The sequence below is a fragment of the Xyrauchen texanus genome, chromosome 18 (assembly GCF_025860055.1).
Source record: "Xyrauchen texanus isolate HMW12.3.18 chromosome 18, RBS_HiC_50CHRs, whole genome shotgun sequence".
NCBI lineage: Eukaryota > Metazoa > Chordata > Actinopteri > Cypriniformes > Catostomidae > Xyrauchen > Xyrauchen texanus.
In genome coordinates this window covers 12995095-13019537 of record NC_068293.1, presented here as the reverse complement: position 1 = coordinate 13019537, position 24443 = coordinate 12995095, and the positions used below count along the sequence as shown (strand labels likewise).

Here is a 24443-nt window from a genome sequence, read left to right as displayed (position 1 = left end):
CTTTGGTCACTGGGGCAATGGTTCGAATTTCACTATGCACAGACTGATTTCAGCTGAACCTACTGATTTCATCTACCTACTGAAGCTGAATTCACAGTGGTACGGCTCTGACAGCCCTGAAAAATGCTAGTATCAGAGTTATTCATTATTGAACTGTCGGACATCATATGAATGCACAAATAAATACAAAAATATTGATACAATGATCTAAAGTATAGCTTAAATATCCTGAGAAAAAGCTTCGAAATATATGATTGCATCGACACAGTCAGCCCTATGTTTCATATTATTTAAAAGTTAACCACCACACTTGTGTGTTCATGTTCCACCTCCAAAAGCAAAATAATGCAATATCTGTAGGTGCTAAGAGAGTAATTTCTGATCAAAGCATGAATTTGGCAGACTCTTGCAATAAACGATGTTCCAGATTATTTTGCCTATTAACAACTGTGCTGACGGTCTTATCAGAATGCAGCGAAACCCTGATCAGGTAAACCATTGACACAATAAGCCAGTTCACAGCCCTAAATTCGATTAAGCTCTGCAATGTTCCAACAAAACAGAAAAGTTGACTTTGGAATTTAAACTGTCTGGTTGTTTCGGCAGGCAGGCTATACAACTTCACCAAATTGACTTTTTAGAGTGGCCAATATAAACTGATAATTACTGCAGATTGATGTTGGCACATTATTGGGCAGTTTCAGAAAGGATTATCCCAGAAAGGGCAGCGAATCCCACAGAGACGTGGAGAGTGGCCAGGGAAGGGCAGAGCTGGCATCAGCAGATTAGAGACAGAAGACGGAGTCAGACAAATATAAAAACTAACATATTTTAGACAAAAATACATATCGAAATCCTCTAAATGGCAGAAAACCTATACCAAAGGGAATACGTTTTTTTCATGCAATCTCAATAACATGAACTGTCTCTGAAATGAATTCCCTCTCATGTTCCAAATCTAGGTCATTTCACCTGTGTTTTTAATAGACAGAAAACTAGGCTATAAGTTCATTGTGTGTCAATTTGAATATAGCCACTGGCAGCTGGGTATTACTGATGTTGATGAAAACTCTGGGCTGAAGATTTGAAATCACAGGAGAGGGCTAAATATAGAGAAAAGGCAAATATAGACTAGCCATGTTCAGTTAGCATGGAGAAGATGAATGGAATGCATTAGTGGAAAGGACATTTGTCTGAAAGGAAAAATGTGTGAGTAATGCCAAAAATAGCTGTGTATTATCATTAACGTCTCACCAGATTTAGGCAAAGACTTAGTAAAGGGGAAAAAAAAAATTACTATGTCTAGTAGGCAACTTAAGCCTTTGTTATATTAGAGACATACAGTTTTGTGGGTTTTGGGTGACTTTATGCCTTGCGTTACTTTTGCGGCGTTTAAACCATGCTATCTGCACTGCTGTGCTTGACTGTGAAACAGTCAAGCACCGACCATTAGCAGATTGATTTTTCAATGATCCTCTGTAATCTCTCTCTTTAATCTCCATCTCGAGGGCTTTAGAAACATAAACCAAAACTACACAGTGCTGCCGATCCAATAAAGCCTGATGCTGGTAACTCCTTCCTGTCCAACAGTGACCTTGAGCATCTAGATGTAGAGTGCAGATTTATATTCAAATTATATAAAAATACAACTTAAAATTGTTCTACCTTGTCAGTGTCGGCAACCTTATACGAGCATTTCTTGCATTAGCATGCCAAACATCTTGCAGTAATCCATCCAAGCATACTTTTTAGTTGCTTTTTCTACTCAGAATTACACTATGTATATAAACAGCGACGTTTTAAAAAGAGGATCTCTGCAGAATAAGTCTTGATACATGCATATTGCCTAAATTAATCAAATTGTTCAACCCAGCATATATGATTACTAAACATTGTCAACATTTTGTGTGTTGTTCAACTCTATTTGTATTATGTGTGCATGGACAGTTTTTTTTTTTGTTTTTTTGCTTGTTTTCAATGATTTCTGGGAATACGCAACATGGAACCGTTTTATTTTTAAATAAAGAACAACCTCAACAATTGAGAGGAAACTTGAGTGGATAATCTCTAAATTATCTGCTCCATCTATTAGAAATCAGTGTGATGAATAGCCCTCTATGCAACTCACACTGGACAGCATAATTTGAAAATTGGTCTATTTTCACTGGTCTTATAAGCAAAAGGGTATCTAATGGGCAAAGAATACTGAATAATAATGACAGTCACTAATGCAACTGAGTATGACTGCAGACTAATGGACAAGAAACTACTAAGTGAACAAAAGCTGGTGCCCAAGACCCCCAACCCCCCAGCACGTTTTATAGGGGAAAGCTGCAGGATTCTTTGTATTTGTAGTTCACCCAAAAATTTTAATTGTCTCATTATTTACTCACCACCATCATGATATCTTGGGTGTCTTTCTTCACCAGAAAACATTTGGAGAAGAATAGAAAATAACTTATAAGTTCAGCATGTCCTTTAAAAAAAGTGGATGGTGATCAAACTTTTGAAGCTCCAAAAATCACAGATAGTAAGCATAAACGTCTTCCATACAGACTCCAGCTGTCAAATTAATGTCTTCTAAACTGATACAATAGCTTTTGGGGTGAAATAATATCAATATTTTGCTAATTATATTTTATTTGTTTTTCATCACTTTGGCCATCTTTACTCTCAACATGCAATGAAAGGATGTCACTGCTGAATGCTTCACCACTACTACTCAATCACTAGTAAGTGAAATCTGAACATTTACCAGTCAGTGGCAAACATAGACATTTTTAGTCATATAGCACAAAATGTTGTTGTAAATATGAGTGAATTTCTCACATTGTATTAGAAGGTTGTGCATTGAGTAAAAGACTGATCTTGGGATTAATTAATCGATATTGAAATTGTTCAAATGAAGATTGTGATGTATCAGAAAATCAATAATTTGACCCGGTCCTAGACAATTAATTAATTAAATCAATCAATCACATATATCAAAAGTTATTGAGGAAATCACCCAAACAAGATTAGTTTATAAAAATGTAAATAATTCTAAATATAATACATAATGAAAAATTTTATTCAGACAATTCAAATACTTAACATCATAAATACCGATCAGCCACAACATTAAAACAACCTGCCTAACATTGTGTAGATCCCCCCCTCGTGCTGCCAAAACAGCGCCTACCCACATCTCAGAATAGCATTCTGAGATGATATTCTTCTGACCACAACTGTACAGAGCAGTTATCTGAGTTACTGTAGACTTTGTCAGTTCGAACCAATCTGGCCATTCTCTGTTGACCTCACTCATCAACAAGGTATTTCTTTCCACAGAACTGACACTCACTGGATGTTTTTGGCACCATTCTGATTAAATTCTAGAGACTGTTGTGTGTGAAAATCCCAGGAGATCAGCAGTAACAGAAATACTCAAACCAGCCCGTCTGGCACCATCAATCATCCATGCGATTATCTAATCAGCCAATCGTGCGGCAGCAAGATTTTTTTTAACACCAAGATGGACCGATACTGATTTTTTTTTTTTTTAAAGTGCCCTCTGCCACACTTTTCCAAGTTATATGTTTATGCCCCACACAGTTACATTATGGTAACACTGTACAAAAATGTTCCATTTGTTAACATTATTAAACCGAGGTCCTGACTCTGAGTGGTCATTAAAAATCCCAGAACACTTCTCGAAAAGAGCTGGGGTGTAACTCCGGTGTCCAGGCCAAATTCCCCCATTGGTCATATCGCTTATTGTCTCCTAATAATCCCCATCCATGAATTGGCTATATCACTCTACTCTCTCCTCTTCATCAATAGCTGGTGTGTGGTGAGCGTACTGGCACACATGGCTGCTGAAGCATTATACAGGTGGATGCTTCACACTGGTGGTGAATAAGGAGAGTCCTCTGTTCACCATGTAAAGCGCTTTGAGTGTAGTGTCAGAAAAAGTGCTAAATAAATGTGACATTCATTTAACATCATTACTGTAATTAACATAAACTGATGAAATTAATGTTAGTTACAACATTTACTATTACATTTTAAAGTAACATCTACATCTAAAGTAGTATTAGTAAACATTAATGCACTATGAACTAACATAAACTAACAATGAACAATTGTAATTTTACTAACAATCATTACAATCAATAAAGGCTGTAAAAAATATATTATTCATTGTTTGTTCATGATACCTAATGCATTAACCTTTTTATAAAGTTAAACATTAATTGTGAAATGCTAACATTTATTCAGTAGCGGATTTTAACCATCACCCAAACCACGCAATTGCATGGGGCCACATTGGGACATCGGGAGCCCCTCCCCGCCACATGTTCTGGGTACACGTGCGAATACGCTGTTGTTTGCGGTCTCAGAGCAGTTCACGAAGCCGCCGGGTTAAAGTTAGTAGGACTTTGGGTTCGAGTTTGTACAACCCCAATTCCAAAAAAGTTGGGACGCTGTGTAAAATGTAAATAAATACAGAATGCAATAATTTGCAAATCTCATAAACCCAAATGTTATTCACAATAGAATATAGACAACATATAACATTTTTAAACTGAGGAAATGTACCATTGTAAGAAACAAAAGGTAATTTTGAATTTGATGGCCACAATGCATCTAAAAAAATGTGGGACGGGGGCAACAAAAGGCTGGAAAAGTAAGTGTTACTAAAAACAAACAGCTGGAGGAACATTTTGCAACTAAAAAGGTTAATTGGTAAAAGTTTAGTAACATGAAGGGTATAAAAAGAATACCTTAGAGAGGCAGAGTCTCTCAGAAGTAAAGATGGGCAGAGGTTCACCAATCTGCATCCACAAATTGTGAAAACATTTCAAAATAATGTTCCTCAACGTAAAATTGTGAAGACTTTGTATATCTCATCATCTACAGCACATAATATCATCAAAAGATTCAGAAAATCTGGAGAAATCAACATTGGATGCCCGTGATTTTTGGGCCCTCAGGTGGCACTGCATTAAAAACAGGCATGATTCTTTAATGGAATCGCTGCATGGGCTCAGAAACACCTCCAGAACTCATTGTCTGTGAACACAGTTCACCGTGCCATCAACAAATGCAAGTTAAAGAAGAAGCCATATGTGAACATGATCCAGAAATGCCACCATTTTTTCTGGGCCAAAGCTAATTTAAAATGGACTGAGGCAAAGTGGAAAACTGTTCTGTGGTCAGACGAATAAAAATTTTAAATTCTTTATGGAAACCATGGATGCCACATCCTCCGGACTAAAGAGGAGAGGGACTATCGGCTTGTTATCAGCTATCAGTTCAAAAGCATCCATCTCTGATGGTATGGTGGTGCATTAGTGTCTATGGAATGGGAAGCTTGCACATCTGGAAAGGCACCATCATTGCTGAATGGTATATACAGGTTTTAGAGCAACATATAACACTGTAACTGATTTTTGTAATTTGAACGGTATTTTACTGTAATACGTACAGCAAGATACTTTAAAACGTGTATACAGTACATTACTGTAAATAGCAAAGGATTATGGGAAAATAAATGGTCATTACTGTAATTCTACAGTAATTCTTCTGTACTGTAAGTCTATTTACAGTAGTGAACCTGCCCACAAAAAAACTGACCAATGGCAAGAGAGATTTCTTTTCAAATATTTTTTTCCATGCTGTTTGGTGAAAGTGAGATAAAGGACAACTGAGAATGAAATTTTACAAAGGATTCATCAAAAAGGTTAGTATTATTATATTTAATTATATAAAACAGAGACATTTTAGACATTGTAATGTTAACAGCATACTAACGTGCGTCACCTGATTAAAGAAAGTTTTATTAACTGTAACTTTTTGTCTTTTGGCCCCTGTTTTTTTTTTTGGCTGTTGGCTAGGAGTTGTCGGTGATTGCCGACATAACGGTGATATTATCAACGGGTGAATATGTTAATATCAATTAAATTAGCGGAAGAAACCCTTAGTTAAATAGAGAAACACAACTTTTGTGTGTTCCTCTGCCGCTTTAACGTTAGCTAATCAGGAGGAGGAGTGTTTAACTCAACGCAAATAGCTAATGTGAAATACTAAAGAGTGTTAGGCAACACCGATGTTCAAACGGAGTTTATTATTATTTTATGAGACAGTGTTTTCAAGTGCATCTTTTTTTCTTCAAGGTTGTAGTCTGGATCGTGTTCGAGTCCCAGATAGGAGATGTCTTTTGTCTTTTCTGGTGTTTCCATCGTAACGGTAAGTTAAGCAGACAAACAAAAGGAAGAAACTGGTTTAGCAAACGAGAAATTTGACTTAAACCAATGTATTTGACTTTAATATTAAAACGTTGCCATTTAATCAGCAGCCTCTCATAACATTATGTTTCGTGGTTGATATTTTACTAGCAACTAGTTAGTGGTTACTAAAAATGACCGCGCGATTTGTGTGCAAACAAACATCTGTGTGAACGCTTTCCTGGTTTTACCACCATATCAAAATATGAACCTGACTAATTCTAGATTTGACAACTTGACCTTGCAGTTTTCATCTATGATTACCACAATGACGTACTTCAGAGAGAGAGAGAGGATTCACTCTATCTTTTGGCTGATGTAAGTATTAATACTAATTTGAACAGCTGTTTCTAGAGAATATTGATTGTAATTAGGATCGTAGTTTGACATTTCAAAGACTATTCCTGTTTTGTATACATGTGTCATGCATTTGAGGGTCCATTTTATTTGCATCATTCAAAAAAATCAATCTTTACAGGTAATAAGCCTGTTATAGAATTTAACTGTGAATTGCAAGATAGGCAGACATACTTGAGCTGATCAAGGGGTTGTATCACAAGATATAACACATAGTGACATATAAGCATAACCTTTATAGAGGAGCCTATTAGAAAGTATTGTAAAGAAAGACACAAGTATGTTCTCTATATATTTAATGAATTCCTTCCTACTTTTTGTTTATTGCTGCACTTAGGTTACTGCAACTCCAGCAGATGTAGAGAGAAGCTTCACTGTTCCCAGCATCCCAAGGTGATTGCACTTGGTAAGGCTATGAAAATTATTTAATTAATTGATACTATGGCTGAGATTATGATCAGATGGTGGGTCTGTACAACACCAGCTTTAAGATCTTAAGCATAGGCTGAACATAGCCTGTGACAATACTAAAAAGCTGCTGTGATGGTGTTTGTTACAGGAGATTCTGTTCTCCAAGCAAAAACATGGATGCTAACTATGGAGTGCAAAGTCATCATCCAGCCGCAGGAGCTAACAGATTTTTCATCAGCATTAGCTGTCCTGTTTGGCTGCAACTATGTATTCAATGTGCAGTACCAGGAAGAGGCGGCCAGTACACTGGAGTTTATTCAGAGGTTCATACATCATTAAATACTTCAAAAGCAGCATAACACCAATTGTTAAATGACAGTGTGACAACAAATTGCGCAGAATTTATATTCCTAATTTGGGTTAGGGTTAGGGTCAATCCACTTTGATATATATTTTATTGATCAAACATAATATAAATCCTGTGCAAGCACATTGAGAGCAATGAAAATAACTGTGGTCAAATTCCTTGTATGTGTACAAATACTTGGCCATTAAAGTTGATTCTGATTTTGATATTAATCGTCAATGTAGTAGATGAGGGATGTGAAGTGTATTGGTGGGAAAATGGACAGTGATTTTGTTGTAATGCCAACCTGTCTAGGCTGAAAAAGGGCAGCTCAGTGGCAAGAATTGTTGCCTCGAAGTAAGAACATCCTGGGTATGCATGTGCTGGCCAGCTAGGGCCTTTCTTTAAGTTTCCTCCCATTGCTATACTTTTTCCCACATATAGGTTAGTTTAATTAGTGACTCTATAAATCTTTTCATATATTTAAAAAAATATATAATAATTTCCAAATGAGGGTTGCAGCATAAGGTAATCCAAAATATATTTTGTTTAATGGTGATTTGAATGATTCAGTAATTTGAATGTCACGGATCATCAACTAATTATGCACTTTACCTGTAGGTATTCAGTACATATTGCTTTTATTGGCCCCAAAGTGCATACATTACAGAGTTATGACAGTTGGAGAAACACTGGTATGAGAAATAATTTATTTGTTCTTGTGCTTGCAGGTTCATTCTGAGAATCAACCCTGATGGCACCAAATAGCAATCAAAGTCACACATCAGCCAAAAATCTGGATAGAGGATAAAAAGAAAAAGCATCAGTCTGAATCTCCCTGTGGCATCTCTCATCAGAGAGATTGTTGACTTTTATTGGCAAAATTACTAAAAAGTAACAACAAACTGATTTTTTTATTGCATTTTATTTTGGCTTGTATCACTTTGAAAATGTGTACGTTTTAGCTGATACATTTCAGATACATTGGAACTTGTTTTACTAAGTAAATGTTCAACAAAGACAATAAATGTAAAATGTGCATGAGTAATTGTGATTTTTTTGGGGTTGGGGGGATGTTGCTACAATTAGATTTTCTTACAGGTGGAAAATATTAATAAAAAAAAATAGAAATGAAATCTTAACTAAATAACATTTAAATTTAATTATAAATGAAAATACAGTACATATGCTGTAAATTAAAATACAGTAATTTTACAGTAACTTAGTTACTGTAAAAATTACAGCAAACTTTTTACAGTGTATGCTTCAATCCAGATTATGTTTTTTTCAGGGAAGGCCTTGCATATTTCAGCAAGACAATGCTAAACCACATACTGCATCTATTATAAAAGCATGGCTTCATAGTAGAAGAGTCCAGGTGCTGAACTGGCCTGCCTGTAGTCCAGAACTTTCACCAATTGAAAACATTTGGTGCATTATGAAATGAAAAATATGACAAAGACCCAGGACAGTTGAGGAGCTAGAATCCTGTTTCAGACACGAATGGGACAACATTCCTCTCCCAAAACTCCAGCAACTGGTCTCAATTCCCAGACATATACGGACTGTTGTTAAAAGAGGGGATGCTACAAAGTGGTAAACATGGCCCTGTCCCAACTTTTGAGACGTGTTGCTGCTATCAAATTCAAAATTACCTTATTTTTTCCTTAAAATGGCATATTTCCTCAGTTTAAACATTTGATTTGTTTTCTATGTTCTATTGTGAATACAATTTTGGTTTATGAGATTTGCAAATCATTACATTCTGTTTTTATTTACATTTTACACAGCATGCCAACTTTTTTGGAAATTTATGAAACAAATATACAGGCATTTCCGAACTTGATTCGCCCACGCACTCTTGCTCATGCTCACAGACCTGTGCGAACGGATGAGGGGCCGTTAACACTGAATTGATATTTTTTCATTGTTTTTCTATGTAAACATGTGCTGGACGACTGTCCTTGACTGCTGCACCACATCTCGCTGTTTCTTCAGTGTCTAAACAGGACCAGCACATTTTTAGACACTGTGTCAAGTTAAAAAGAACTTCAGGTCTTAAAAATACATGTTGAGACATCTGCATTCTGTTTCAGTCGTTGCGCTGCAGATTGTTTTTAGCGCAGGTGTCACAAAGTTTTAACGTTCTGAACAAGTTCAGGCTACAAAGAGGTGACTGTGGCAATGTTTAACATGATTCCAGATTATTCTGCAACATGCAAAGTTTCAGCACTTGAAAAATGTCAAATGTTTCCCCCCATGCTGCTCTATTGTTCCGAGGGGCCGTTGTGCCTTGTATGTTTTCTGTTACAATACTGTAACGAATGTTGCCTACAATGCTTACATAAAATACAGCCTTTTACAACATGATGAACAATACACTTCAGGGTCAGAATATAAGCTCCAGATGAAAGTAAATAAGACTAAAATACTTTTGTATACAACAAATCCTCAAAACGATAATAATATTACTGTATCTATTACAATGACAATCTGGACAACAATAAATAATGGTTGGGTTATAATGTATGTGTGTGTGTATATATATATATATTTATACACACACACACACACACACACACACACACACACACACACATACACACATTAGGGCTGAAACGATTAGTTGACATTATCGATAAAAATTTTTTTTGACAAAATGTTGATGTCGAATAGTTGTTTGATCTAATTTAATGTAATATGAGATCACTTTAAACTCTAGTCAAGTCAAGTCAAGTGGTTTTTATTGTCGTTTCAACCATATACAGTTAGTACGGTACACAGCAAAATGAGACAACGTTCCTCCAGGACCATGGTGCTACATAAAAACAACAAAGGACCAACATAGGACCACATGAGACTACACAACGAAATAAAATACCTATATAAACTACTTATATATACCTATATAAAGTGCACGTGCAAACATGTGCAAAAAGTACAGGACAGAACAACAAATTAGTGACAATGAACAGGACAATAGACAGTGCAGCGCCGACCAGTACTCAGTAGTGCAAAAAGATGACAGTTTCTAAAAATGTAAACATAACATACTATGAGATAGTGTTCTATGCACATAGCAGTTATTGAGGTAGCAGACAGTTATAAAGTGACAGTAATTAAAGTGCAACTCAGGACACGTGTGTGTCAAACCAGTCTCTGAGTATTGAGGAGTCTGATGGCTTGGGGGAAGAAGCTGTTACACAGTCTGGCCGTGAGGGCCCGAATGCTTCGGTACCACTTGCCAGACGGGAGGAGGGTAAAGAGTTTGTGTGAGGGGTGTGTGGGGTCAGTCCACAATGCTGGTTGCTTTGTGGATACAGTGTTTTTTGTAAATGTCTTTGATGGAGGGAAGAGAGACCCCAATGATCTTCTCAGCTGTCCTCACTATCCTCTGCAGGGCTTTGCGGTCCGAAACGGTGCAAGTCCCAAACCAGGCAGTGATGCAGCTGCTCAGGATGCTCTCAATAGTCCCTCTATAGAATGTAGTGAGGATGGGGGTTGGGAGATGTGCTTTCCTCAGCCTTCGAAGAAAGTAGAGACGCTGCTGGGCTTTCTTGGTGATAGAGCTGGTGTTGAGGGACCAGGTGAGGTTCTCCGCCAAGTGAACACCAAGGAATTTGGTGCTTTTGACGATCTCCACAGAGGAGCCGTCGATGTTCAGCGGAGTGTGTTCACCTTGTGCTCTCCTAAAGTCAACAACCATCTCTTTTGTTTTGTCGACATTCAGGGACAGGTTGTTGGCTCTACACCAGTTCGTCAGCCGCTGCACCTCCTCTCTGTATGCTGACTCGTTGTTCTTGCTGATGAGACCCACCACGGTCGTGTCATCGGCGAACTTGATGATGTGATTCGAGCTGTGCATTGCTGCACAGTCGTGAGTCAGCAGAGTGAACAGCAGTGGACTGAGCACACAGCCCTGGGGGCCCCAGTGCTCAGTGTGGTGGTGGTGGAGATGCTGTTCCTGATCCGGACTGACTGAGGTCTCTCAGTCAGGAAGTCCAGGATCCAGTTGCAGAGGGAGGTGTCCAGGCCCAGCAGGTTCAGCTTTCCAATCAGGTGCTGGGGAATGATTGTGTTGAATGCTGAGCTGAAATCTATGAACAGCATTCGAACGTATGAGTCCTTATTGTCTAGGTGGGTGAGGGCCAGATGGAGGGTTGTGGTGATGGCATCGTCCGTTGAACGGTTTGAACGATACGCAAACTGCAGTGGGTCTAGTGAGGGGGCAGCTGGGTCTTAATCTGCCTCATGACGAGCCTCTCGAAGCACTTCATGATGATGGGTGTAAGTCGCGACGGGACGGTAGTCGTTGAGGCAGGACACTGAAGACTTCTTTGGCATGGGGATGATGGTGGTGGCCTTGAAGCACGTTGGAACAATGGCGCTGCTCAGAGAGATGTTGAAGATGTCGGTAAGAACATCTGCTAGCTGGTCTGCACATCCTCTGAGCACTCTGCCAGGAATGTTGTCTGGTCCAGCAGCCTTCCGTGGGTTGACTCTACGTAGAGTTTTCCTCACATCTGCCGTGGTAAGACAGAGCACCTGGTCGTTGGGAGGAGGGGTGGACTTCCTCGCCATCACGTCGTTCTGCACTTCAAACCGAGCGTAGAAGTCGTTCAGCGCATCTGGAAGGGAGGCATCTTTGTCACAGGCAACTGATGTTGTCCTGTAGTTGGTGATGGCCTGGATGCCCTGCCACATGCGCCGCGTGTCACCGCTGTCCTGGAAGTGACTGTGGATTATCTGGGCGTGTGCGCGCTTTGCCTCTCTGATTGCCCGTGACAGTTTGGCCCTAGCTGTTCTTAGGGCTGCCTTATCGCCTGCTCTGAAGGCGGAGTCTCAGGACCTCAGCAGCGTGCGCACCTCCGCAGTCATCCACGGCTTCTGGTTGGAGCGTGTGGTGATGGTCTTGGAGAAAGTGACATCATCAATGCACTTGCTGATGTAGCTGGTCACTGATGCTGTGTATTCCTCCAAGTTGGTAGAACCGCCATATGTTGCAGCCTCCCTGAACATGTGCCAGTCAGTACACTCAAAACAGTCCTGAAGAGCAGAGATGGCTCCTGCTGGCCAGGTTTTCACCTGCTTCTGAAGCGGTTTTGTGCGTCTGACGAGCGGTCTGTATGCTGGAATTAACATAACAGAGATGTGGTCTGAGTAGCCGAGGTGGGGGCGGGGCTCCGCCCGTGCACGCGCCTGGGATGTTTGTGTAAACAAGATCAAGCGCGTTAGCCCCTCTCGTTGCAAAGTCCACATACTGATGGAATTTAGGGAGCACTGTCTTGAGATTTGCATGGTTGAAATCTCCGGCGACAATAAACAGTCCGTCGGGGTGAGCGTTCTGCAGTTCGCTCATAGCCCCATACAGTTCACAGAGCGCTTCCTTAGCGTTAGCGCTGGGGGAATGTAAACTCCGGTTATGCAAACAGTGGTGAATTCCCGTGGTAGATAAAAAGGTCTGCATCTAACAGTCACAAGCTCCAACAGCGATGAACAGTAACTAGAGACTAACATAGAGTTCTTGCACCATTCCGTGTTGATGTAAACACACAAGCCACCACCGCGAGTCTTACCGCAATGCTCTCTACCGCAATGCTGCTCTCTAATGATGAGAGCAGCACTGCGGCTCACACCTGACTGAGGAGAGAAAGAATTACACAGCTCACAGTCCAGATGCACTCTAAACTTTCCAAAAAGCTTCAGGTGATGTAGATCGCAAAGTATGAGGAAATTCTAATGCAAAAATACAGAAGCACTCTTGTTGTGGAATAAGTGGAGCTTAAGATAAACTTGCATGTCGAGCGTCTTTAAAGGAAACACCCCAATGTTACATTAAATGCATATAACATGCAGTTATAGGCCTATTTAATGTGTTATAACTTTATTGAAGTTGAAATAATACGGAAGCAGATCTACAAACTCCAAAACTGGCATTTTTCTGTGCGGTCAGCACCTCTGAGTTGCGCGAATGTCCTGATCTGAGGGGGAGTGACTGAAACTGCATCTGGCTGTGGTGAGAGAGAGTAGTCTTCGCCACATTATACACTGCAACAAAATATGTTTTTGATTCGTTTTTGGCTTGTTTTCCAATATAATATGTAAAACTCTTTTAAAACAACGTACATTGTTTTAGTAATTACACCGTAGAAGAAAACATTGTTATCTGAGAATGATGAATATAATATTACAAATAAATATATTTTAAAATATCTAAAAATCCTTTAAAAAAGAGGCATTCACCTGAGAAGCAACATAAAAGATATTTATACTTGCTTTTAGAGAATAAATCTTGAATATAAGTATATTTTCTCTTTACCGCACTCACAGATGTATAACAAAGTAAAAAATATACTTATATACAAAATTCATTCATTATCTTAAAGCAAGTCTAAATATCATATGTTGCTTCTCAAGTAAATGTATCTTGTTTTAAGGTTTTTTTTAGACATTTTTTAAATGGAAATACAAATACACTTGATAACAATAGGATTTTTTTGCAGGGAATTTATTTACTGAATTAAATAAAAAAATATATATTTTCCCCTATAATTCAGTGAATGTCATTTAGCGGTCTTTTTCAAATATGATTTTGTCCTCTTTATTGTTCGTAAGCACTTTAATAAAACCTTTAAGTCGGGACACAAGCAGAATAATTGGTTAAGTGTAAATGATTAATCGTTACAATAATCGTTTGATTAATCAATTAGCAAAATAATCGTTAGTTGCAGCCCTAATATGCACACTGTAACAACGGAATTCCAAAAGGTTACTGGGTAGTTTTGCACACCCTGTTCACACACACACAAAAGGGTTTTTATCACTGTATTGTGGAAAAACAATTCCATGAAATAGGGCACCCAGTTGGTTGGTGGCTTAGAGCATCAGAAATCGTAAACCCGCCCCTGCATTTATTTGGTTTGAAACAGTTATGAATAGTTCTGCTGTCAATATCATAAGGTCATTGTAACATACTGGTAAGCAGTAAAAAACATAAGAGCATCACACACAGCAGAGATACATTCAAAAATAAGAAAAATATAACCATTACAAGCTCCAGCTTGAGTGAGAAATCATTCATATCTACGATTTGTGTACTGTCTTTGGAGTTTTGCTGTACCACAAATCACTAATCACATTATGGTTAAAAAGTTATTGCTGTGATCAGTGGTAATTTGACCAACATTAATCTGATTTAAATCGCGATCCTAACAGAATAGTGCCGGGATGAGTAACTGGTGAGATATTGAGAGCACTTGGAGAGCCAAACGTTTGACTGACGCCACAAGTGAACATACAGAAGGGAGTGAAGTGCTTCCAACAGCTTGTATCATTATTAAAAATGCAATTTCATGGCAACATATAAATTGATAGAATATCAATTTGTACATTTTTAAAAAGCTATAATGTGATTAAGTTGATAAGGCAAAATGTTAAAATAAAATAAAATGTACAATATACATACTATATATTCCTGAAGTCATATTCATATATACGAAGAGGCACAATTTCTCGTTTGCTAAATACCTTTAGAGTTGCTTTATGCATACAGGGCATCAAAACTCGAGTAAAAACTAAAACCTGTGTTACTAATGACCGTAGAGGGTTGACAATTACATATTCCTTTTGTAAGTCTTCAAGTCCACAAATGGTTATTGAACAACATTAATCGTACAACATTTATTCAGGCAAACAATCGCACACAATACTTTTTCTAGTTTGAACAAATTTAGCTTGTAATCTAAAATAACCTAACCTATTTTAGCAAACTAAAAGGCCAGCTCTGTTATTTCCAAGAACCAAAAGCTTGAACCCTATGGTATTTGATAAGAGTTTCTTCTTCTCTCTTTCTGCCTTTCTCTAAAAACGTGTGGGCAGCAAAAACTGAAAATCCTAGAGACACTAAACCTGGCAGAATGGTCCAAAATTTTGATTCACAAAGTTGTAAAGAAGATATAACCTAATACGCATTTGGGTGTTGCTCATTCAGACTAATTAGCCTGTATTTTATAAGCGCAATATTTTAACAAAGGGTTGGTTCATCCAAAAATGAAAATTCTCTCATGATTTACTTACCTTGAAGCCATCCCAGATGTGTATGACTTTCCTTCTTCAGCAGAACCAAAATAAAGGATTGTTTAAGCCAATTTCAGTTCTGTTTGGCCATACAATGCATGAAACGGGTGACATCAGGCTGCTGGCTGTTTGACGGTCCAAAAGCATAAAAGTAATCCACACCACTCCAGTCAATTAATTAATGTCTTCTGAAGCAAATCGATAGGTTTGCGTAAGAAACAAATTGATTATTAAAACTTATTTAACTTAAAAAAAGTTGCTTCCAGCCAGCGCTGGATTGCTTTTTTGAAATGACCCAACTCTCGCGAGACGCTTGTTCCTCTGTTGTAAACAAAGCGCACACTTCCGACTTGCGTGAGCACGCCATGATGAGTCAAATGCTGGCAGAAAGTAATTTTTAAAAGTTAACAAAGTTTTAATTAAAGATTTATTTTTTACACAAACATATCAGTTTGCTTCAGAAGACATTAATTAATCGACTGGAGTCATGTGGATTACTTTTATGCTGCATAAAAATGCCTTTTGGACTGTCAAACAGCCAGCAACCTGATGGCACCATTTACTTGCATTGTATGGACAAACAGAACTAAAATAGGCTTATAAAATAATTTCATTATGAAAAATGGTGATTCTGCTGAAGCAGGAAAGTTATACACATCTGGGATGGCTTAAATGGTAAGTAAATCATGAGAGAATTTAGATTTTTGGGTGATCTAACCATTTACCACATGGGCAACAGAACATTCTGAGTTCCAAAAAAAAATCTCATCAATTTGAGATGATAGGGGCTGTCAAATAAAACAAAGTTCACTAAAGTCATTTAAAAAAAAGGTTAACAGCAACAACTCTGTCACTCTACAGTCCCACATAGAGGCAGACATTCAAACAAACAAACACAAAAGCACACATACATGCACACCCATAATGTTGAATTAGTTTACAGATAATTAAAGGGATCAACTAAATGAGTTCAATGTCCTCAATGATAAGATAATCATCTATAAATTGATCACATAAAAAAGCAGTTGCAGACATATCTGTACGCTGATCTGACCTGCAAAACCTGTTACACAGTCCTGTCTGTAGTCAGTAATTCCAGTAATGTGTAGGCCTTAATTATGTCACAGCCAAAACAGTAACAGCTGCTAAAATGATAGTAACCCTGGCCACCAGCACATTTACCAACAGAAACAAGGTGTCAAATTAAGAAAAAAGAAAGACTAACTTAAAAGTACCAATGTCAGGGTTTCCCACACCTTTTGACCAAAGAAATCGCATAATGTTTTCATGACATTTCCATGACACTTTCTCTACTTTTGCAGGTATTTGTGATTTCTGAATAAGGATTTTTTTTATTATTATTATTATTATTTTACTGAGATTCCACTCACAAGTCACAAAGAGCAATTTCAAGCTAAGGTTATACACTATTTTAGAGCTGATCATAACTAGAAAAACAACAGAAATTACCATTGTTTCTCAGGATCCAATTAATTCCCATGACCTTTCTAGGCCTAGAAATTAATGCTGCACGATTATGATGAAAAAAATAATTGCGGATTAATTCCTTTGATGTTGTAATTGAAATAATTCATTCTGATTAATAGAATTTACATTAAAATAGTTTTTTGGGGTGTGTGAGGCAGCTGCATGCCATAATCTTTATGTGGGCTATGCATCCAAAACAAGCCAAAAGCTGTGTATCGGAATTGCATGAAAAATAAAAATTGCCTTTAACATTTTAAATAAATTATACACTGTATAATAGAAAGTGAGCATTACTCATATTCCTTTAGACTAGTTTAAACACCTCCGATTTACCATTGCATTCAGGCACACAACAGCCTAAAAAATATGCTGTGAACAGAAAATTTTGCAGCAATGTGTTAACACCTAAATGGAATGCTGTAATTGACAGTTTTCACGCTTATATAATTGCGACAACTGTAACTGTACTCTCAATTATTTTTTGGATTGATTGTGCAGCCCTACTGAAAATCACACATTTCCTTAAAGGGTAACTAAGGAAGATGGACTCAAGATGGCGCCGAGTATGGCTGCTGCGTTGCGAGCTCCGTTACAACACTGCGGTTTATTGTTTGTTTTGTTTACAGTTCTTTGTTTTTTTGTCTTGGATGTTGTCTGCCTTATTGTTTACGACAGACAAACGCTTTTGGACATTAGTTCTACAATCACACATCGAAAACCGGACTTCAAATTCCTTAATGCCGACCCGCTGTTTACAAACACGCCGGCGGAGCCCTTTGTCTGTGCTGCTCGGCCGCGGAAACGCAGAAGGAAAAGAGGAAAACGAGCCGGCGTTCTCATCAGAGTAAGACGTCGTGCAAATCGACCCCCGCTACCCAGTATACTACTGGCAAATGTTCAGTCTCTGGACAACAAACTCTGCGAGCTGAGAGCGCGGATCTCTTTCCAACGAGAGACGAGGGACTGCTGCGTTATGTGCCTTACAGAAACCTGGCTGTCTACGGAGATTCCAGACTCGGCCATCGAAATCACGGGCTTTTCCGTGCACCGAGCGGACAGAGCGAAAGACCTCTCTGGTAAAAGCAGAGGTGGTGGTGTATGTTTTATGATCAACAAATCATGGTGTGATCAGAGGAACGTACATTTCATCAAGTCTTTTTGCTCTCCTGATCTGGAATATCTCATGCTTCTGTGTCGACCATTCTGGCTGCCGAGGGAATTCACAGCGGTTATCATCACAGCTGTGTACATCCCCCGCAAGCCGACACAGACCGGGCACTCAGGGAACTGTATGGGTGTATAAGTGAGCAGGAAACCGCGCACCCTGAGGCTGCGTTCATTGTTGCCGGGACTTTAACAAAGCCAACTTCAAAGCAATCGCCCCAAAATACCACCAACACATAAAGTTCAACACACGAGGGGACCGGGTTTTGGATCATTGTTACTCTCCCTTCCGGAAGGCTACAAATCCCTCCCCGCCCCCATTTGGCAAATCGGACCATTCTTCCGTTCTGCTTCTGCCCGCTTACAGGCAGAAACTGAAACAGGAAGCACCCACCCTCAGAACGATCCAGTGCTGGTCGGACCAATCAGACTCTGCGCTACAAGACTGTTTTGATCACGCGGACTGGGAGATGTTCCGGTCCGCCTCTGATGACGACTATCGAGGTTTACGCTGACAGCGTAACGTGTTTCATCAGGAAGTGCGTAGAGGACGTTGTTCCGACCAAAACTATACGGATATACCCCAACCAGAAACCATGGGTTAACGGCGATGTTCGCGCGGCACTCACTGCGCGGACCTCCGCTTTAATTCTCCTAACACGGAGGAGCGTAAACAAGCCAGTTATGCCCTCCGTAACACTATCAGTGCAGCTAAACGCCAGTACAGGCACAAACTTGAAAGTCAGTTCAACACCACTGACTCCAGAAGTATGTGGCAGGGAATTAACACAATCACGGACTACAAGCGGAATAAAGTCTCCGCCATGAACACCGCTGCATCTCTCCCGGACGAACTTAATACATTTTATGCTCGTTTTGAGGACAGTAACACCGCCCTCGCGGAGAGTGCACTCGCGACTGACGCTACAGAGGTTGATTCACTCTCCGTCTCTGTTGTGGATGTAACCCGATCATTCCGACGGGTGAACATCCGTAAAGCCGCGGGTCCAGACGGCATTCCGGGCCGCGTCATCAGAGCGTCGCGCGAATCAACTGGCTGGTGTTTTTATGGACATTTTCAATCTGTCCCTCTCCCTGTCTGTAGTCCCCACATGCTTCAAAACATCAACCATTGTGCCTGTACCGAAGCAAGCTATAATCACATGCTTAAATGACTGGCGTCCTGTTGCTCTGACCCCCATCATCAGCAAATGCTTCGAGAGGTTAATCAGAGATCACATCTGCTCTGTTCTGCCCCCTCTTTGGACCCATTGCAGTTTGCCTACCGCAACAACCGCTCCACTGATGATGCCATTGCATCTACAATACACACTGCTCTCTCCCACCTGGAAAAAAGGAACACATATGTGAGAATGCTGTTTGTAGACTACAGCTCAGCATTCAACACCATAGTGCCCTCCAAGCTTGATGAGAAACTCCGGGCTCTGGGCTTAAACAGCTCGCTGTGCAGCTGGATCCTGGATTTCCTGTCAGGCAGACGTCAGGTGGTTAGAATGGGCAGCAACACCTCCTCATCACTGACCCTCAACACTGGAGCCCCGCAGGGCTGTGTTCTCAGCCCACTCCTGTATTCCCTGTACAGACATGACTGTGTGGCAACACATAGCTCCAATGCCATCATTAAGTTTGCTGACGATACGACGGTGGTAGGTCTGATCACTGACAATGATGAAAGAGCCTACAGAGAGGAGGTGCACACTCTGACACGCTGGTATCAGGAGCACAACCTCTCCCTCAACGTCAGTAAAACCAAGGAGCTTGTTGTGGACTTCAGGAAGAAAGACGGAGAACACAGCCCCATCACCATCAATGGAGCACCGGTGGAGAGAGTCAGCAGCTTCAAGTTCCTCGGTGTCCACATTACTGAGGAACTCACATGGTCCGGTCCACACTGAGGCCGTTGTGAAGAAGGCTCACCAGCGCCTCTTCTTCCTGAGACGGCTGAGGAAGTTTGGAATGAACCACCACATCCTCACACGGTTCTACACCAGCACTGTAGAGAGCATCCTGACTGGCTGCATCACCGCCTGGTACGGCAATAGCACCGCAAGCACAACTGCAAAGCCCTGCAAAGGGTGGTGCGAACTGCCAGGAACATCATCGGAGGTGAGCTTCCTCCCTCCAGGACATATACACCAGGCGGTGTGTGAAAAAGCTCGGAGGATCATCAGAGACTCCAGTCACCCAAGTCATGGGCTGTTCTCACTGCTACCATCAGGCAGGCGGTATCGCAGCATCAGGACCCGCACCAGCCGACTACATGATAGCTTTTTCCCCAAGCAATCAGACTGTTGAACTCTTGATCTATCAGGATCAATAATTAGCACTGCACTTTATTCAGCTATAATCTCACACTGGACTGTCAACATATTCTCCTCAATACAACTGCTATATATATATATATACACATATATATTTCATATACTCCCACTTATTGTATTGTATTGTATATTCTGTTCTATATTCTGCATTGTATATAATTATTGTGTTGTGTAAGTATGTGTACATCTGATTTGTAAATTGTTTTGTGTAAGTATGTGTACATTTGATATGTAAATTGTTTTGTGTAAGTATGTTGTTTATTGTAATTGGTATATGTCTCGTCACTGTCATGACTGCTATGTTGCTCGGAACTGCACACAAGAATTTCACCTACTGTTGCACTTGTGTACATGGTAGTGTGACAATAAAGTGATTTGATTTGATTTGATTTGATTTGATTTTAAACACCTGCTCAGAGTCTGACTCCACCCACTAGAAATATTTGAAAATGCTGGAAAAGTGGGCAGACCCCTGCGGGGATAGAGGAAAAGAACCGAGACTCGTAGTGACGGATTAATTGACAGCTGCTGTCAGACTCTATGTTATTATTCAAGGTTCAATTCTTGGTCCCTTACATTTTAGCATTTACATCTTTCCACTCGGACTGCTACTAAGATCACTTGGACTTAATTATCACTGTTATGCAGATGACACTCAGATTTATATTCACTCTAAGCCTGGTCAAAATCTGGATGTTCTTTTTTTAACACACTGTATTTCTGAGATAAAAACATGGATGTCTCAAAATTTTTTGTGTCTAAATAATGATAAGACTGAGTTCTTGCTTATTGGCACTCCTCATCAGCTTCGTAAGGCTGGTTCACTAATTCTGAACATAGATGGGACTGACTTGGAGGCACAGACTAAGTTAAAAACTTGGGAGTTATATTTGATTCTAGTCTGTCCTTCGACTCTCATGTGCTGGTACATTGTTAAGAACTCTTATTTTCATCTCAGAAATATTGCCAGACTTGGCTCTATGTTATCCCTCTCTGTGACTGAAAGGCTTATCAATACTTTAGTTTTTTCTCGCATTGACTATTGCAATGCACTTCTTGCTGGAGTTCCAAAACCACACTGAACAAATTACAATGTGTTCAAAATTCTGCTGCTAGGATCTTGACTGGAATCAGAAGAAATGAGCATATTACACCTATTTTAAAGTCTTTGCACTGGCTCCCGGTCAAGTTCGAGTCGATTTTAAAATACTTATGCTCACATATAAGGCACTGCATGGTCTGGCACCGCAGTATTTGTCTGCGCTTTTAACTTTATACACACCCAAGCGTCATTTACGCTCTTCACAAGCTGGTCTATTGGCAGTCCCACAGACTCGGTTACGTACTGTAGGGGATAGGGCTTTCTCATCCTATGCTCCTAGACTTTGGAATGCACTCCTTCAAATATTAGAGATGCACAGTCTTTAAGTAATTTCAAATCTTTATTGAAAACGCATTTTTTTAGGCTAGCTTTTATTTGACTTTTATTTTATTGGATTTTATCTTGTTTTTTTTTTTTGTTTTTTTTTTCTGTGATGTATTTTTGTTTTGCTTGTTTTATTATGTAAAGCGCCTTGAGAAGCTGCTTTAAAGGCGCTATATAAGAATAAAGTTATTATTATTATTATTATTATTATTATTCCTCACACGGTCGCAAGACGACATGTACATGAATCTGGCGTGGTGAGCTGGAACCTGCTTACGTCAGCTGTCACCGCTTACGTCACGAAGTACCGCAACAGCCAATAGGAAAATTCAACTGCAGTAGCCACCGTTCAACCTGAAGAGGGCAGCACTCAGACGTTTTTACACCATATATTGTAGAATTAAAACACTTTATACACAAATGTCAAAAAAATTACTTGAATCAATGACCAGTACTAATAAAGCCCCATGCTTACAGATCATTAACTAAAAAAAGTTGGTTTAGGGTTTAGTTACCCTTTAAATATCCAGGTTTTCAATGAATGTGGGAACACTGGAACTACACAGCTCGTTTGGACCTTTTACTCTGGTAATATCATACTTTTTGGACACAAAGCCTGCCCTACATGATCATCTTTGAAGCACAACGAAAATAACATGATGTATGAATATGGTAACGATCACAACAACATTCAGCAACACTCATCAACATCCAATAGTATGGAATCCACAGTAATGGAGAAAGAGTGACAGAAAGATAGCTTTTATTTTCTCGAAGTGTTTCAGTGGCATGTAGGAAATTAAATACTGCAGTACTCACAGGCGATGTAAGCAATGAGAGCGAGGGTGACCAGGATCTTCATCATTCTTCTGTTAATAACTGTGATCATCCAGCTCATCCGCATCATCCTCCAGCACACACGGCATTGAGCGCTTCCTCGCCACTACTGCATCCTACCTTTATTTATCTCACACATGCATATGCCTTACGTGAGATCCACGCCTGATAGTTTCAAATAAAACAAATGGGGCAGGGCAAACACCTGTCAGTCCGCTTCACTACTTAAGTTCCCAAGCATACACGTTCACAAATGAGTTATAATTGACTTATATACAGAAATATGACTTTCTATGGGAAATCAGTTTCTATGGGAAAGCCAACTGGGTGTAAAGCAAAACAAGCACCTCCACAAAGCTAACCAGGCTAATTTCTTCTCTAAACAATCTGAGACAGTTTTAGTCAGACACGTTTATATTTTTGCAGACATACAGGTGAACTCAGTTCATAAGTTAAAGAAAATAAAACGGCATAATGGTTGGCAGTTATTTCTCAGTTAGCAACGTAGCGTCGTGAGTGCAGACATGTAGCTAGAGATGCTAACTAACTGCTACAATCTCACTTAGTAAAATTGATTAAATCATTGGTTCTTGATTAAATCTCCAATATATTCCAGGGGCCCTGGTTTACAGATAAACCTCTTTCATCTCGCTTTTCAACGCGAAGTCCCGCTGTGTTTATCTGAATCAGTCACGCGATAAAGCGACTCCGTATCAGCTTCTCAGAGCAGGATCACATGAGCGGTGATTTCTGCTATCGATTATTTATCCTGCCGCAAAGAAAATAAAGCCCTTTTGTTTGCAGCTCTTATAGCTGAAAGACTAGAATACACCAGTGGAGCTCAAACAAACATTTTTATATTTTTTTCATGGTATAGGTGAATACAAAAACTGCATTCTTTATAAGTCAGTTTTGTGCGTTGTCAGAAGAAGGTAATCAATCACAGATTTATTCACCTTGTGAACAGTAGCCCATTCATGAATAATTTAAGAGTGAATCAATAAAAAAAGTTCAGTGATTTTCCACGTTGACTGTTTCTTGGTCTTTGGAAACCCGGAACCTAAATATGGCCTCGTGCTTGTTCTCTATATAGGTTGAGTGAATCATTCAACTTTTGGCACATAATTTATTTATAAGCCAATGTGCCAATTATGGAGCATCCTTTGCGCAGATATTGTACTAAAGTGAAAGTATGGGTACTGTGTAATTTTAACTCAATTAAGTCAAAATTCTAATCATAATATTGAGCCTGGAGAGGATAAACTCTGTTCTGCACTCTGCACAAACGCATGCCTGCGCGGGCACACACAAACTTGTTTTTATATAATTGTGGGGACTCTAAATAGACTTCCATGCATTTTATGGATTTTATTCAGATCTAATTATAATTTCTATCCCCTAACCCTACCTCTAAACCTAGAGGTTTGGTCTTGTTGGGGAACTCCAGTACAGTTTTAATGGACGTAGCCAGAGTTTGTTTCACTGTGTTGAGCAAACACACCTGCAGAGTACTCAGTCAACCAATACGCTTGAACGTTTCTACGAAGACTGCTGTATAAAACATTGATTGCCAAGGTGGCTGTTACAACGAACACATAAAGACAGGTATGTAGCCAATGTACTAGAAACTACAAGGTAGCTTTGCATGGCACGGGACCTGACAACTGGTAAAATCGCAAGCGCCATTGGCAATGCCCCCCAAATGTCTTTTATGCCCCCCCCCCCCC

The 24443-nt window shown here is 39.6% G+C and overlaps 2 protein-coding genes across 2 annotated transcripts in view; one reads left to right on the top strand and one right to left on the bottom strand.

Moving 5' to 3' along the window:
* The window catches only part of uxs1 (UDP-glucuronate decarboxylase 1), a 138912-nt gene extending 115474 nt beyond the window's left edge, over window positions 1-23438 (bottom strand). The window contains exon 1 of the mRNA XM_052148600.1: window positions 22699-23438. Within this exon, the coding sequence (XP_052004560.1) occupies window positions 22699-22786 (88 nt within the window). The 5' untranslated portion in view covers window positions 22787-23438. The remainder of the gene's footprint in view (window positions 1-22698) is intronic.
* The window catches only part of LOC127659000 (cytoplasmic protein NCK2-like), a 576925-nt gene that overhangs the window by 211269 nt on the left and 341213 nt on the right, over window positions 1-24443 (top strand). The gene's annotated exons all lie outside the window — the stretch shown is intronic.